General features: G+C 42.8%; 1 protein-coding gene across 1 annotated transcript in view; it reads left to right on the top strand.

The window, feature by feature from the left end:
• LARGE1 (LARGE xylosyl- and glucuronyltransferase 1) overlaps window positions 1-16424 on the top strand; it is a 488867-nt gene that overhangs the window by 414811 nt on the left and 57632 nt on the right. Inside the window, exons 8-9 of the mRNA XM_072973425.1 lie at window positions 1238-1350; window positions 3187-3312. Of these exons, the coding sequence (XP_072829526.1) occupies window positions 1238-1350; window positions 3187-3312 (239 nt within the window). The remainder of the gene's footprint in view (window positions 1-1237; window positions 1351-3186; window positions 3313-16424) is intronic.

Raw genomic sequence — 16424 nt, 5'->3', positions numbered from 1 at the left:
TTTATGTGTGATTTGGGGAATCGGTTTCTTTCCAACAGTCTTAGAAATGTACGTACCAGGTACCAACTAAGATCATTTTTCAACTGCCTGGAGTTTTCTCCACTGACTCTTCTGCTGAGCTCAGCCTCCTAAGCGGGATTGATGTGGGAGCCCACGGGTGCCACCATGCCAGCCACCAGATTAACTGCAGTGGCCTGCAGGGACATCCTCTCATCTGTCCGTGTGCTTTCTCAGCTCTCTGCTTCTGCTGGCTGCGCTCACCGAGCTGCTGGTAGACATTTGCTCCTAAGCCATTGGACGAAGCCAACATTTTTTTTTCTTTTTAGACTTCTACGGTTATATTCACTAGAATAATCCATTTGGTTGTTTTAACATTTTTTTTAAAAATGTGCAAGTGTATGCAATGGTAATTTCCCTTCCTACCCAAGTCCCCCATTCACCCAAGACCGTCCCCATAAAAACTAACCCCGGAAAAAAAGGTGGAGAGGAGGGGGTAAGCGGTCTCTGTCAGTTTCTTATAAACCCAGAGGGTCTTGGCGCACACCTTGAACACCCAGCGTCAGCACAGCCTTCACTATAGTTTACATCTCTGTCGACTGTGTTGGGCCAAAGAAGGCTATTGAAATCCGGAGCACTGAAATGAGCTCTTATGTCTCGTCAGTCTGTATAAAGCGAATTGGCAAAGACCTGCTGAGAGTAAAGTCAGAGAGGATCTGCTTTTCTTTCCCTGTAAAGGTAAATGGCATTATGATGTACAAACACCATCCATCAGCTCGCCCTGTGTAGATGGTTGCGTATCTGGGGAAAACAGGGGAGAGTCTGTGCTTGCAGGGACATACTGCGTGTCAGGTGCAATGCGAGGCGTTTTTGGGTGGGGGGAGTGGTGGTGGTAGAATGTGCATAACATAAACCTGTCACCATCGTGACGTGTGTAGTTCAGTGGCAGCCAGTACTTTCACCAGGTGCTGCCATCAGCACCATCCATCTCCGGCAAGTGCAGGGCTCCTTTGCCCACCTCATTTGGTCCTTACAGAAGCCCTGGAGGTCTCTATCTGTGTCCCCCCTGTGATAAGGATGTTTCAGAGAGATGGTTTAGTGTCTCATACTGAGCAACTGGCAGAGCCCTGGGTTGAACCCAGTTGTGTTCGTCTCCCAAACATGTGGACGGGGATGCCTGGCTCTCTCTATCTCTCTCTCTCTCTCTCTCTCTCACTTTCCCCTCTCTTCCATCCTCCAGGGGTGATCCTGCTGCTTCTGGATAAGCTGCGGAAGATGAAGTGGGAGCAGATGTGGAGGCTGACTGCAGAGAGGGAGCTCATGGGCATGCTCTCCACATCCTTAGCTGACCAGGTGAGTGGCCAGGTTAGAAGGTACCATTCTTCCTGAGCACCCGGGGCTGTTTCCCAGACTTGCAAGTAGCTGGGTCTGCATGGCTTTTCCAGCTGCTTTGTGACTGCTTATGTGGATAGATCGGCCTTATACTTCCCAGCCTGTGACGACAGCACACTCTCCTTAGTTCATTCCCCTGGGTCATTCATTTGTTGGTTCAGCAGACTTTCCCCGCTCACTGTGCCTGCCAGGGACTGTGTTCAGAAATAGGATTACAGAGATAAATGAAGGACACAGTCCTTGGCCTCAGAGAGCTCCTCGTTTATTGAAGCAGTCTTATAAGTAAATGATAATTTGGTGTGTTAAGAGGAGATCACCATCTTCATCTCGGTGTAGAAGGCGCAGTGCCTGCCCCCTGAGATTCCTGAATGCCAAGGTGTATTTCCCAGACAAGATTTCATTTGGCTTTCTGACAAATAAAACCGAACTTTTAAAGCAGAGCCTTTTGCTTAGATCTTATACAATGACTCCATCCTCAAGGGAAATGTATTTAAATAGAAGGGACAAACCTCCTTGGCTGGTGAAACTAGCTTTTAATCCATGCAATCTGAAAAAGCCCATGAACTTCGCTAAACGATGAACATAAATTCATCAAAACCCCATTTCTCATTTTTGCTAAGAGATGTGGGGGCCTGAGCCTTTGACCTTGAACCTACCAGGGTCACATATTTAGATTTTGAGTTTCGCATGGTATAAATGACCATCTTGACGTGCAGAGATTTCTCAGAGTTCTCTGCCTTTTATCCTTTTCTGTTCAACCAAAAAGCAAGCTCACCCTCTGTGTTTTTGTTCGTCATTCACTTGTGTGATTCATTGAATTCTTGCAAAGTTTTCTAATCCAGAGGAAACAAGAAACTCTGTAGGGCTACTTCACTTTTTTTTTCTTTAGCATTGTTACTGTTCAGTATTTCCCAAGCAGCCAGAAACTCATTTCCTTTTTCAAACATGAGATACGGTATAATGAATGAGTTAAAAATTACCCAGGTAGCTGTTTTAAACCTGAGGGGAAAATTGTCCTCCATTGTCATATTTCAAGTCAGGGCACAATGACTTGAGTGTGTCCCCAAAAGCTAGCAATTGCATGTCCATGTCCAATGAGGATAGTTTATTCAGCCATCTCCTTCCGCTAAGGCCCATAATTCACCTCCCAGCACCACCTGTCAGCAGCTGGTTAATAAGTACAGCCTCGTGCGGGAGCTTGGAGAAGAGCTGGAAAGGCTTCCCTAGAAAAGTCAGAGCTGGATTTGGAAATGGGGAGCAGTGTGTACTCGGGCACCCTGGCACAGGGACCCCAGGCACATCCATCATCGAGTCTACCCAAAGCCCCAGGAAATGCTGCTGAAGTAGGATCCGTCGTTTGTCTCAGCCCCTGAATGAGCAGAGCAACTTGTCATCACGCAGTTTCCTCTCCCGGAGGCTCAGGATGGATGACAGGGGCTCCTGGGTGAAGCGAGAAGAGGGACAGAGAAGTGACGTCATTTATTACATACCAGCTTGGGTGGAAAAGGTGCTCCTTGTCTGCACCCCCCCACATCCCTTTGCTGCGTGATGCTGGCTGACGCCAGCAGGACCCAGGAGCTTCAGGTCAGCGTGGGACATTTCCCCCATCTCTGTCCAAACATTATTGCTTGGTTTCTAGAGGGGAAAGGCAAGGAAAATGCCCTGCAGCACAAGCCAGACTGTTCAGAGCAGGAGGCTCAAGAGAGATTGTGCAGTAGATGCGGTGCTGTGAGAGCCAGCCTGCCAACCTGAACCCATCTGACTGTTTTGACTGTGTCTCTGGCTTTTATCCTCCAGGATATTTTCAACGCCGTCATCAAACAAAACCCCTTCCTTGTGTATCAGCTCCCCTGCTTCTGGAACGTGCAGCTGTCAGACCACACCCGCTCCGAGCAGTGCTACAGAGACGTGTCTGATCTAAAGGTAGAGTAAGGAAGGCCCTGGTGGGCACCCGCTCATCCCCCAATTAGAGTGAGGACCAGTGGTGGCAGAGGGATGGGGCAGCACCCTTCGAGGGGGATGAGTGGCTTGGAGTGCTGTGTGCATCTTGGGGAGAGAGAAAGGTGCAGAAGAGCAGAAAGAATGTGCTTTTCTTCTTTGTATTTTTTTGGCTCTCTGTCTTGTTTGGGCTTTCTGGAAGGGATAAGGCTTCCCAGCATAAGAGCCAGCATGTGTGGTCATTCTTTCCGCCACCTGCTGCTGGCTGTTCTGGATCATGTCAGCTCCCCAAATCCAGTCATTTAATTCAAACAAAAACATTTACTGAGGGCCTTCTCTGTGCCAGGTGCCGTAGAAACAGATATGAATCACTTGTTTTCTACTTTCAAATCATTCTTGATATAGAAGAGCAGAGAAACACGTAAGGAAATAAATGTATAAAAAAAGAAAAATGGCAGTTGCTCTGATGGTTGTGGATGAAGTGAGACGTATAAATGTCTCATTCTACCTCAAGGAGAAGGGACAGGGACAGAAAAGCCTTCATCCTTGGTCTCTAGGTACCAAACATAGTGGTAGGGCCTGGCAGTAGATAGATGAAGGCGGTGGAGTGTATCAGTTATCTACTGCCATAGATAATGCTGTGTAACAAACTGTTCTAATCGGGGCTTAAATCAACAACCGTGATGAGTCTGCAGGTTGGCTGAATGGTGTCTAATAGTTTCTGCCTTAACCAGATGGATTGGCTGGTGGCTGGGGCAGCTTGGTTCTCCTCCAGTGTCTCCCGTGTCCCATCAGCAGGCCAGTCTGGCTTGTTCTCATGGTGAGGCAGAGGCAGGAGAGGAAGCCATAAGGCACACAAGGAAACCTGAGGCCTTTTCGCTGATACCCGATTGGCCAAAGTAACTGTATGGCTGAGCCCAGAGTTAAGGGCTGTATCAGAATTCCCTCCCCATGGTAGAGAAGGAGTGAGGAACTGACCTCATCTAATTAAGTGACAGATCAAAGATTTGAACCCAGGCCTGTCTGATGCCAAGTGTATTTGCCCTCTGGCTGTAACAGAGCGGAAGTAGATGTATGTATCCATAGAGAGTTTATTTCACTTAAAATTTATGTCCATTGCCCAGGAGACCACATGGTAACAATAATTGCAAGTTTTAAAAAGGAAAATGGACCCCAAACCTTCCTTTTCTAATCAATCAGTCTTTTCTAGTTGGTTTCTGGTCCATTTCCACATTGTGTGTGTATTGTGTCTCATTTATTGTCACAATACACATGGTATTTTGTATTTTTCCACTGCTTAGTCATTCTTGTTACCTTAGTTGTTTTCAGACTTTCACAAATATAAATGGTGTTGTAACAAACAGCTCAAAGTTCACACCTTCTCAGGAGTGAAATCACAGAGTCAAAAAGAAAGAACTTTTTTTTTAATGTACTTGAAGTTCATTACAAAATATTAGAAAATACTTAAAAAGAAAGTGCTTACATCATTTATTCTTTCGATTAGCATTTATGCAGTTCCTTTAATATGTCATGTACTTGTTAAACATCAGGAAAATAGATGAAATACATGGGACTCTTCCCAACAATATCATGAGTTAGAAGTTCAGAGGGGAGGAACATAAAACCAACTCGATAAGGAACACCTAAAAATGCTGCATACAAAAATTTTGTTAATGTTTTGAAAACATAGTTGATCAGTCCAATAAAGTACATGAAGTCAGCAGAGGCCAGAAAACAGTGATAAAGTAACTACAGAAGGATGAGCAAAAAGCAGGTGCATCTGAGATTTTCCGGGTATTTGCAGATCCTTGTGGCTGGAAGCCTGGTTTAACAGAAGGTAACTGTATAATTACTGTTCAAACAAGGGAGTGCTGCCATGAGTTCCACTGGGATAACAGGCCTCAATCAAAATCGGGCAAACAGTATGTATACCCATTCTATTGAAATGCTATGTGTGGGAACTTGGGCCCCAACAGGAAAAAAGACAATCAGAAGACCTTAGCATAAAGTCAGGATCCATGAAAAGTGATATATTCAGTGGATAAACAGTTTAAACCCCCATGGTGTAGAAGACGAGAGAGATTGTTGCCTATTCCATTCTTTGCTTTTAGGGGAACAAAGGAGAAATGTTTCCCCTGAGAGTTTCTAATCTCAAGCCTGTGCTCATATTATTTGCAGGGGATGGGGGGCTAAAATTATATGTGTGGGGCAGAAATACAAAGGAAGAAAAATGAAAAATTTCCAGGCCCTTGGAAGAAACAAACAGAAATCTGATCTGGAAGAATACTTTCAAAAACAAGACTTCAGAATTCTTTAGGGAGAGTTTCTAGAAAAACGAGTCCTCAGTAGTCACTGTACACACAAGGAAATAAGCTACCATGGGAGAGGGCAGAAACTGCAGGCTAGAGAATTAAATCTCAAAGGCTGCAAGTATTAGACTCATCGGGCATAGAACATAATAGAAGCATTTGTATTGCATGAGAAATAAAAAGAGAATATTGAAAGTAGAGTGGAGGAACAAGAGATCTGCCAAGGTGAATAGGCCTGTTTAGATCAACTAGGACTTTTAGATGTGAAGAATATAATTATTGAATTTACAAATTAAATGACTGTGTTAAGCAGTAGATTAGACCCAGCTGAAGAGAGATTTAGTAAATGAGAAGAGAGAGCTGAAGAAATTCCCCAAAACACAGCACACAGAAAAAAAAAAGAGAGAGATGGAAGACTAGGGAGAGGTTAAGATATTGGGATATGTCTAGTTAGATTATCAGAAGGAGATAATAGAGAAAATTGGAAGCAAGTCATCACTGGATGGGATAGTGAATGGAAATTTTTCAGAACTGTTGAAGATATTCATAGATACAAGAATTGTGTTTCCTAATCAGTTTCAATAAAGAGAAAGCCATTTTTAGACCCATAGTAGTGAAATTACAGCACCTTAAAGAAAAGTTATTTTTAAAATAGCCAGAGAGAGAAGATAGATTACCTACAAAAAAAAAAAAAAGAAAAAAAAAATTCCGTGTGCATCATGAGAGTTCTTAGCAGCAGCAGTGGAAGCCAGAAAAGAGTAGAAAAACATCTTTAATATGCTCAGAGACAATAACAACAAGTTTTATACCTAAACTAACAGTCTTTCAAGCATGAGAGAAGAGGACCTAGATGAGCAGAAACAAAGAAAATTCACCACCAACGTATGCAAAGAAGCTTCCAAACGATGTACTTTGGAATCCTTTGGGAAATGATTCTTGTTTCAAGAAGGAATGTCTAACAAACAAATTAGAAATATGTTGGAACTCTGAACAGTTTCTAAATGTAGCAATAGTAGTAATAATAGTAATACTACAATTTTGGGGTTTAAAAAGGTTGTACCTAAAATGTCAGACAGTGACATCATGTAAGTCAGGAGGGAAGTGATGGAAATTAAAGTATTCTTGAAATCATTGTTCTGTTGAAAAAGGGGATAAGATATCAGCTGCTAAGCTAGGTATGCATGCTAACATTTCAAGGTTAAGATCTAAAAGAATTGGAAAAAAGGATGGGGTGGAATGGAATAAGAAAAACCAAAACAACCAACCAAAATACCTCAATCATTTAAAAGAAAAACTATAATAGAAGAAAAGAAAAAACAAACAAACAAATAAACGTATAGGAAAAGTAGGGGGAAATAGAAAACAGGAAATGAAAATGATAAAATTAAGTCCAAATATATCAATAACCAAATAATCTGATTTTGCCTGTGAGAAGATAAGTTGTCAGATTGGATAGGAAATGGTATCCAACTACGCTGTCTGCAAGAGACATGCCTGATACAAAACAACCTAGAAAGGTTGACGGTAAAATTGTGGGAAAAGAATATCAGGCAGTTATCATCCAAAAGAGAACTGGGTAACTTATCTCGATACAGATGAAGCATTGATAGGTATAAAGATGGTCACATCTTAAAAACAAAAAGTTCACCAAGAAGATATAAGAGTTATAAACTTGTGTGCATGTCCCGCTGTCGTGTATATATAGGCAGAGCTGAACACAACTCCAGAGAGAGACTGACAGTTCTACTATCCTAGTAGAATATTTTAACATATTCTTTTCAAATATTGGAAGATCAAACATGAAAAAAAAAAGATTTTAAAAATACGGAAGATTTGAAGTACATAGTTAAAAATTCTGATTTATTGGACAAATAAAGAACTTTGTGCCTGACAGAGATATATGGCCTTCTTAAGCTCTCACAGGATGTTTATTGAAAACCACATGCTAGACCGTCAAACAAATCTCAGTACATTTCAAAGAATTATACTAAGTGGCTCATGGTTCTAAACAGAAATCATAATTGAAGCCAAAAAGTACTTAGAGCTGAATGAAAATAAAAACAGTACATGTCAAAATTAGTAGAATGAAAGGAACATACAGGGAAACTGACAGCCTTAAATGCTTATATTAAAAGGAAGCCTGCAAGTTAAGAAGCCAAGTTTATAACGTAAGATGATATATGAAGAACATTAGAATAAATTCAAAGAAAGTAAGAGGCAAAACATAAGACAGGAACAGAAACTGATCAACAAATTCTTCAACAAATTCCAAAGGGACCATGAAACAGACAAAGCTGCAGCGGGACTCATTGAGAAAAAGCAAGCGAACTCACCAATAAATCAATCAGGAGACATACATTATTCATTGTCTAAATGTTTTTGAGCCAGGGATTCTTCTGAGTTCTAGGAATACAGCAAAGATTAAAGCAAACACATGTCTCTCACTTGTGGAACTTTCAATCGAAGAGAGAAAGCAGAATTATAGGAGAGAATAAGAGAATACTGTGAACAAAATTATATCAGTATGTTTGAAAACGGTGAAAGGAACATATTCCTAGAAATGTGTAATTTACCAAAACTGACTTCAGGAAAAAAAAAATACAAGGTCTGGATTATTTTCTAGTCATTAAACCTTCTTCCAAAGAAGACAGAAGCTCTAGATAGTGAGAAGAGAGACATTCTACCAGTTTCTTTTAATCAAAAGATATTTCCAATTTTAAGTCAGCTTTTCCAAAGAATAGGAAAAGAACCTTTTTAACTACTTCAGTGAGGCCAGGATATCCTTGATACCAAAACCAGACAAGATTACAAGAAAGGAAAATTGCAGGCCTGTCTCACGCATAAATAGTGATGCAGAAATCTTAAGCAAAGTATGAGCAGACCGAATCCAGCCATGTATGAAATAGATAATACATCATGGCCAAGTTGGGTTTATTGCAGGAAAGACAAAGAGTGATCTAACATTGAAAAATCCACAAGTGTCATTTGGCATGTTAAGGGTTTAAAGGAGAAATACCATATAATTATCTAAATAGACGCAGGAAAATTATTTGACAAAATTGGATATTCATCTGTGACAAAAACTCTTATAAAGAGTATCTTCTGAAAACCTACAGCAAACTTTGGCTGAGCGTTTGCTTAGGGTTGTGCTAAATAATTAAAAGAAAAGAGTGGAGAGCCCAAGGGCGCCCACACATTTATGGAAATTTGCAGTATGCAGAGGTGGCATTGCTGGCCACTGGAGAGAGGGTACAATTTTCCCTAAATGGTATGGAAACATCTGATTATCTATGTTGAAAAAATGAAAATGGGTCCCTGTCTCACACATGCACAAAACTTACCCTGATCGATAAGAGACTTAAAAGTGAAAGGCCAAATTAAACATTTTTTAAAAATTAGGAAAGTAGCCTATGACCTCAGGATAGGGAAGAATTTATTCAACTTAGACACCCAAAGCATATGTTGTAAGCGAAAGGTCAGTAAGTTAAACCACAGTGAAATTAATAACTCCATCAAAGTGGCATCAAAAAGAGAAAAGTTTCAACAAACAACTAACGAAGGACTAGTAAACAAAGTATAGAAAAATTCTTTATTATTATTAAGAAAAATGTGTAAAAGACAAAAAGTCGTTCCACAGAATTACAGAGAAAATGACCAATAAACACTTGAAAAGATGTGCAACCTCTTTGTTAATCAGGGAAGTGAAAATTAAGACCACAGATAATTTCGCATCCACAAAATTGGAAGGGTGGCACCATCAAGTCTCACTTATCAGTAGGAACTCTCCTATACTATGGATAGGCGTGTGAAGCGGAAACAAGCAAATTGGAAAAACACTTTGGCGCACCGTGTTATAAAATTGAAGGAGCACCTGTTTTACAGTCTGGGGCTTGGATGTAATCGGTCAAAAATTGAGAGGCGGATGCCTTTCTGGGGGCAAATGGCGACAGATTGAAGCCAGGCCCTGTGTCCTCATAATAAATGACATTGTTTGACTAGGCAGGGGCACAGAACGCTTTTAAACTTTCTAGTCTCATTTCCATATCAGAAATAGAAACGAAAAATTGCCACAATAATCAGTGCAACTAAAAACCTCGGCAGGTTCTTATGAAGGGAGGAAATTCCGATATACGCTACACCAGGGATGACCTTTGAAGACGTGCTCAGCGAGATACTCCAAACACAAAGGGACAAATATTATATGATTCCACTTATATGAGATACCTAGAATAGTCAAGTTCATGGACAGAGAAAGTAGAATAAAGGTTACTCGGGTGAGGAGTTTCAGTCTGGGATGGTGAAAAAGTCCCGGAGATGCCTCGTGGTGATGGTTGCATAACAGGGTGAATGTACTTAAGGGCACTGAACTATACACTTTAAAATGGTATACAATATGTATATTTTATTGCAATAAAAAAAAAACCTGGGAGTGGTGGTGGAGGGACCTTGGCAAGTGTCTTGTGAAATTGATTGTTCTTAGGAGAATTAGTGTGCGTTCCATTAAAGAACCCAGTCATAAGCCAGGAGATTTGGCGTGATATCTGAGAGCCTCTAAATTGGCAGCTACAAAAAGGAAAAGAAAAAGCATCATAAATGAGAGGAGACTCCTCATTTGTGAACTTCCAACTTCCAGCTTTTGTAGATGCCAACAGAACTTGGTCTCCAAGTGTGTGTCACATCGCCCACCGCATGCACACCGAAGTGTTCATGCCCCCGAATTTACTGAGTGGTTACTATATGCCAGGCACCGTTACGGGCCCCGGTGATGCCACAGGAGGCTGAACAGACAAAGCTATCGGTCCCATAGAGCTTACGTGTTGGTGTAGCAGATGGCTGTACCTCTTTGGCATCGCTTAAGGGTTGCTTAATTAATGTCACTTTGAACCCATCCAACAAAATAATCAGTGGACTCTCTTTGGCAGCCTGTTCTCTGTGTAAGTAGAGGAATTTCCATCAAATGGCAAAACCATGAAGTTAAGAGTTAAGCCAAGTTTGATCTGTATCTTTGTAGATAAACCTAAAAAAGAATCCAGAGATCATTTTACCCACTAAAATCTTATCTAACAAAATCTGACACAGAACCCTAAAATATAGGCACTGTATAAAAGGGGAGCTGCCCTGGAGGTGGGGCGAGGATTAAGGGACAAGGCAGGGAGGTTAGCAGGCCTGAGCCCCACCCTCTGGGTCCTGTCAGGGTCTGGACATTGACAAGGAGCCTGAAGGGCTGTTCCAAGAACACAGCATGTCTGTCAGTCCCTCCAGGGCAACCTGGTCTTCAGATTCCAGGTCAAGGTGTATCTTTGTTTTTTTCTTCTTACTGTCTGCCTTCTCTTCTTCCTCCCATCCTTTATCTTATTTCATTCCTGGTGCTCAGCATCTATGAGGAGCCTCCTCTTTGCTGGCGGATTGTGTTCCTCCCTGGGGAGCATCCAGAGGTGCCTGAACTCTGCTCTCCATCAGCTCATGCTCTGTTGCTCCAAAGGGTAGCCAACCTGAGAAACCCTCCTGTGGGACCCAGAGGGACCTGCGCTGGGTCAGCTGATGGAAGATGTCAGCGTAAGCAAGAATCCTAAAAATATGTTAAGCTTGATTGGCCTGTCTTTGGGGGCAAATCCAGAGCCAGGTCTTTTTGTCTGCGGATTGTACCGTATGAACACTTACGGCTCTCTCTCCTCACGCCTCCTCTGTGGTTCTCAGGGCCCTTTCCAGCCGAACAAGAATTTAAGGGCTCTCACAAAGCAACTGAAGGACAGCCCTGCATTTCCCCTTTCATAGTCCTCTCACCCATGCCCAATCCGATAGCCAGTTTTTTTTTTAGGAACTTCTTTTTATCGAGTTGTTCCAGAACATTTAGCTTGCCTTTCATGGAAATAGCAATTCTCACCTAATTCAAAGACTATTTCATTACATGTCTGATTATGTTTGAAGGACAGGTGGCATAAAAACCCATCTGGTAACAAACACAGCTCCCTCCTGGTAGCATGGAGCTCAATCGTGATCCCACTTCCTGCTACAGAGGTGTCTGCCCTCCTCGGGCATCTACCATGGCCTGGGTGTCGGCCGTGAGCTCCGTGCTAAGTATAGGTTGGTTACGAGACCGTGGAAGGGGAGAAGTGGTTTCACTGAGGAGGCAGGAGCCAAAAATACAGGCTTCTGGAGCCAAGCCATCCTGTAAATTCTAATGACAGTTCTGCCTCATACCAGCTGAAGGACTTGAGTAAATCACTTAACCTCTCAGGCTCAGTTACAAAATTCTCGATAAAATGGAAGCCATTATTCTTGGCCCCATTCTCATCCAGGCCCCTGAAGTGCGCCAGAGAAATGCACTTGACTTTACCTCGGTCTTTCATGTTGCAAAGACCTTCATTTTTTCTCTTCAATCCTAAAGCTGGATGACTCAGCCTTCCCTGGCAGAGTCTTAAATTAAAAGGGAAGGACCCAAAGGAGCATCTTTTTATTCCTTCACCAGGAGCGCAGACTCAGGAGACCAGCAAAGGAGCTGTGTGCTGGCTTAGCGGAGGGAGACTGGGAGAGATTCCAGAAAGCAGTGCCCTGGTCCTTGAGTCTCCTGCAGACTGTTAGAAAAGGAAGCTCTGGGCAGAAAGGCTGGGCAGTGGCCAGGATGTGGCAAGCAGAGGGGTCCATCCTCGGGTCTGTAAGAGTCAGTGGAGCCCAGGGCTGGGTAAGTCATGGTTCTTGCCCTCAGGAAGATAACAGGCTATTGAGAATGAACCCGTAAGGAAACAGAAAATCCCAATGCAACCTGCTAAGAGCTGTGAAGTCGGGAAGTGAAGGGGGCTGACAGCAGGAAGAGGACCCGGGTTTAGACCGAAGCATGATAGGAGGTTCTATAGGAGGTTGGGGGTGAAACTCACTATTCACCCTCTTCTGCCCTCACGTCACTCCTCAAACACGCTTGCTGCTCCTCTCCCCAGTCCTCCCCCTCTTCCTCCCCAACATGCCCCTGGAGATCAGGGGGTGGAAACTCACATGCAAGTTAGGAAGAGTGAACCGGGGGCTGGGTAGGCAAGCAACGGGGGCCACCCCATTGCTACAAAACCACCTGCCCAAATGCACCAATCCCTCTCGGGGATGGACAGGAAACACATCTCAGGGGAAGCAAGCTGGGGCCAGGACCTCAAAGGATGAAATGGAGCATTCTAGGTAGACTGTGTGGGGATGATGTTCCAAACGTGGTGTCACCTGATCTTTACAAAAGATTATTCACAAGGTGAATATTGTTCAGTCTATTTCATAAATCAGAAAATTAAGAATCATTTGGATTTGTCACTTCCTTGCCCAGAATCACACAGCTGAAATTTGAGCGCTTGTCTGTCTTACTCCAAGTCCAGAGCTCTTTCTTCTGACATGGGGTTGAGTTCCCACCAGAATATATTTTCCCAGGGTTTCGTCTTATGGGAGGTAATGATTCTATAGGTTTCTTCTATATGAGCCCTATTGAAATTAAATGGGTTTTCAAGGTCTAACCCCAGAACAGAGACCCTTAATATAACATTATCTCCTCAAAAGAATGTTTGATTTTTAAGCAGCAGGTGCAAAGGCTGAATTTTTGACTGCCATCCATTCACAGACTGGGAACTGAGTGCACGGAAAAGAAAAACCCTGAAGGAGAGAAGAGAAACCAAGAGAAAACATGCCATCCATGTGGGGGGAAATGATGTATGTTCCTGGAGGCAATCTGTAGCATTTGCATAAGCGGAGTAGCGCATAACTCAAGATTTAAAACATTTTATAATACTTAGAGAGGTGTCAGGTTCGGCATCTTTTGAGGAAGATGAGGGGCTACCGTGAATTTGCATACCGAGCATGCCTTAGAAATGCCTGCTGCAGTGAGAAATGAGGCAGGGGAAACCAGAGAGAGGTAATAAGAATGATGAATGGTAAGGTTGATCCTGGAGGATTAGGATGGATGGAAGAAGAAAAAAACAGTTGCTTTGGAGGAGAAGAGCTAAAATCTAGAATTACCACCTTCCAACCAGACCCCTCTTTCCTTCAGGCCGGTGCCTGTTTAATTTCATCGCGTAACCCAAGTCCGAGGGCTCTAAGTGTTTTATTGTCTCTGCTGCAGTTGCTAAACCCGAGGAGTCCCGGGATTAAATATGAGGCATCTGGCTCCTGTCCAAGTAGCCTGTCTTTTGGCACCAATTGTTCTGCGGCTCATGCCTTGGGATCGCCCATCTCCCAGCAAACTGCACAGCACCCACTGTGCGCCAGGCTGCAGCACTGTCATTTGGTTACTTAACCTCTCTTCACCTTGTCCTCCCCTGAAAAGCAGGGAAGTGATCACCACTCAGTGGAGGAGATGCAAAGATCAAAAGAGGTGATGCATTAGCTCCAGGCTATGAAACGTGAATTAAGCCTACTGTTATTATTAATCATCCATCAGGGTTGTCCCCACTCGGTCTTTCGGGGTAATTTTCAGTCAGCTGGTGGGCAAAACACGTAGACAAGGGGTCTTCTTCCTTGTGCATGCTAATGCTCTCATTTCACAGACTGGAAACAGGGACCGGAAGGGGGAGGTAGCTTCCCAAGATCAGGCACTGGCGTGTCACGCCTAGTCCTGTGCCCACACATTGTGCTGGAGAACGACCCGCCCTGCGGAGGGGACTCTGGGTGGTTTCAGCTTTAGTCTTCTGTCTTTTCTCAACACTCACTCGTTCTTGGCTCATTTGGTAATTTTTGGAACTTATCTTCTTCGGGTGTTACTGATTTGAGTTGCCCATCCCTGGCTTTGTGACGCATAGCTGATGGAGCTCAGATGCCTGTATTCCTGGAAACATCAACAAGATTCCTAGAAGCAAGGTGATGGCTCTGGAAAATTTGCCCGGCAGTAGCATTTGAGGGAGCATGTGTCCAAGCAGTTCTAAGAACTGTTAATGGGTTTCATTAAAACAGAGGGAGCTGGAGAGGGGATGGGGAGAGGGGAGTTCTGTGTACTATAAATTCTACCATATACCATATTCTGAAGTCCTGCAGCAAGGGAATCTGAGCAATTTTATTGATTCTCCCCATTTCCCCCACATACTCCATGTCAGCACACAGACCTGAGACCTGTGACCATGGCATGCCTTGTGGTACAGGCTTCTTAGAAGCCTGCTGTAGGACACCCTTTCCTCAATAATCTGGGTTCTAGAAAGAAGAAAAGGATTTGGGGAAAGAAAAGCACCAATTAAGCAATATTGGTGATCGTAGACATCAACCCCTGAAGTTTTGAAGAATGCGGAAATGAGGGTTTTGGTAGCAAACATTGTTTTTTTACCTCAAAATCCTAATAATGATGAAAACGATTTCAAACATTTATTTCCTAAAAGCTCCATCTATATCACAGGTTCTTTCTAAAAGTAGTTAGTTTTCCATTCATGACCCTTGCACTGAAGGATCAGATTCAGGTGTGAATTTTTTTTTTCTAAAAGCATGAGATATATAGCCTGCCACCAAGAACCATTTTTCCGTAAGAACAAACTGTGTACATCATCTTTGCGTATGCCGTGTATTGTAAGTCCTTTGCCATGACTTAACCAGCGAAGCTGTCTGTTGGACAGATTTTCATTGTCATTCTTCATGTCATTAGAAAGTATTGTAAAGATCCTATGATATTTTCCGTCTTGTCTTCAGAAAGTTAACCAAATCAGTGACATCTAATAGTACTAATGTACTGTGGCTTCCGGTGTTTCCTTGCAAACTTGCCTATCGGTGATACAGTAAAGGAATTCAGTATGGGGCGCTTCCTCTGTGACCGTTCTCGGAATCCCTTTTGTTGTTCCAGTTAAAGCAACTGTACCTTCAGTGCTTCCACATCTGCACTCTCCATAAAACGTTACCATCATTAAAGGAGGAATTCACTGCTCAGAACATAACTGCTCCAGGACATCTTTTCTTTATTGCTCACTGGAAAGATGTCCTTTGTGGATTTCATTTTCTAAACAGAATCTTGCAAACGTCATGAGATGACGAATCCTCTGTACTTTCCGATTTAAGTCTATAGCAAATCTCCCATGCGATTTGTTCTGATACTAGTTTCTTCAGGCTTTCCTCGTTTGTTTTCTAGGACTCTTCCCACAGTATCTGCTGACAGAGGAATTTAGTTCGTTTGTTAGCACATTATCCTTTGTGCATTTTCCCAGCCGTACTTGCCAGGGCAGGAAAAACCAGTGTTTTCCTTACTCGATTTTATTATCTTTCGTTTTGATGTATGAAATCTCCAAAGAGACTGCAAAACTCTTTTTCACGGGATTTAGTGAGACGTTGTAAAGTTCGAGACTGACTATCGCCAAGACTTGAAACGTCATAAAAAATCGGTGGAGGCTTGTCTTCCTATTCTGGGTGCTTTGTTTTCCAATATCTTGCCAATCATGCATCTCTGTACTGACATTAAGTAACATCTCAAGGCATCATACATACTTGGGATGAAATTCTTCCATAACAGTTGTGGTTGTACATATATTTCTGAGATCGTCTTGAGAATTTAGTATTTTCCACCATCTTCTTGTCAGATCGAATTAGATAGGCATTTCTACACGTGGGGGTGTAGGAGCAGAGGCGTCAGCCGAGCTGCCGCCTTGCTGGCCACATGAGCTTGTGTTACTAACGTTCTCCGTCTGTCATCCCTTTGTAGAACTCTGTTTTTGCTGTTGTTTTTAATATACACTCGTACTTGGAAGAATTTTACACTTGCAGAAAAATTGTAAAAGTAGTGCACAGAGTCGCAAATCCCCCTCCTCCAGTTTCCCCTGATGTTAACATCTTGCGTAATGATGGCGAATTTCC

The sequence above is a fragment of the Vicugna pacos genome, chromosome 12 (assembly GCF_048564905.1).
Source record: "Vicugna pacos chromosome 12, VicPac4, whole genome shotgun sequence".
NCBI lineage: Eukaryota > Metazoa > Chordata > Mammalia > Artiodactyla > Camelidae > Vicugna > Vicugna pacos.
Note: the sequence above shows the minus strand (reverse complement) of the source record. Positions and strands in the feature narration are given on the sequence as shown.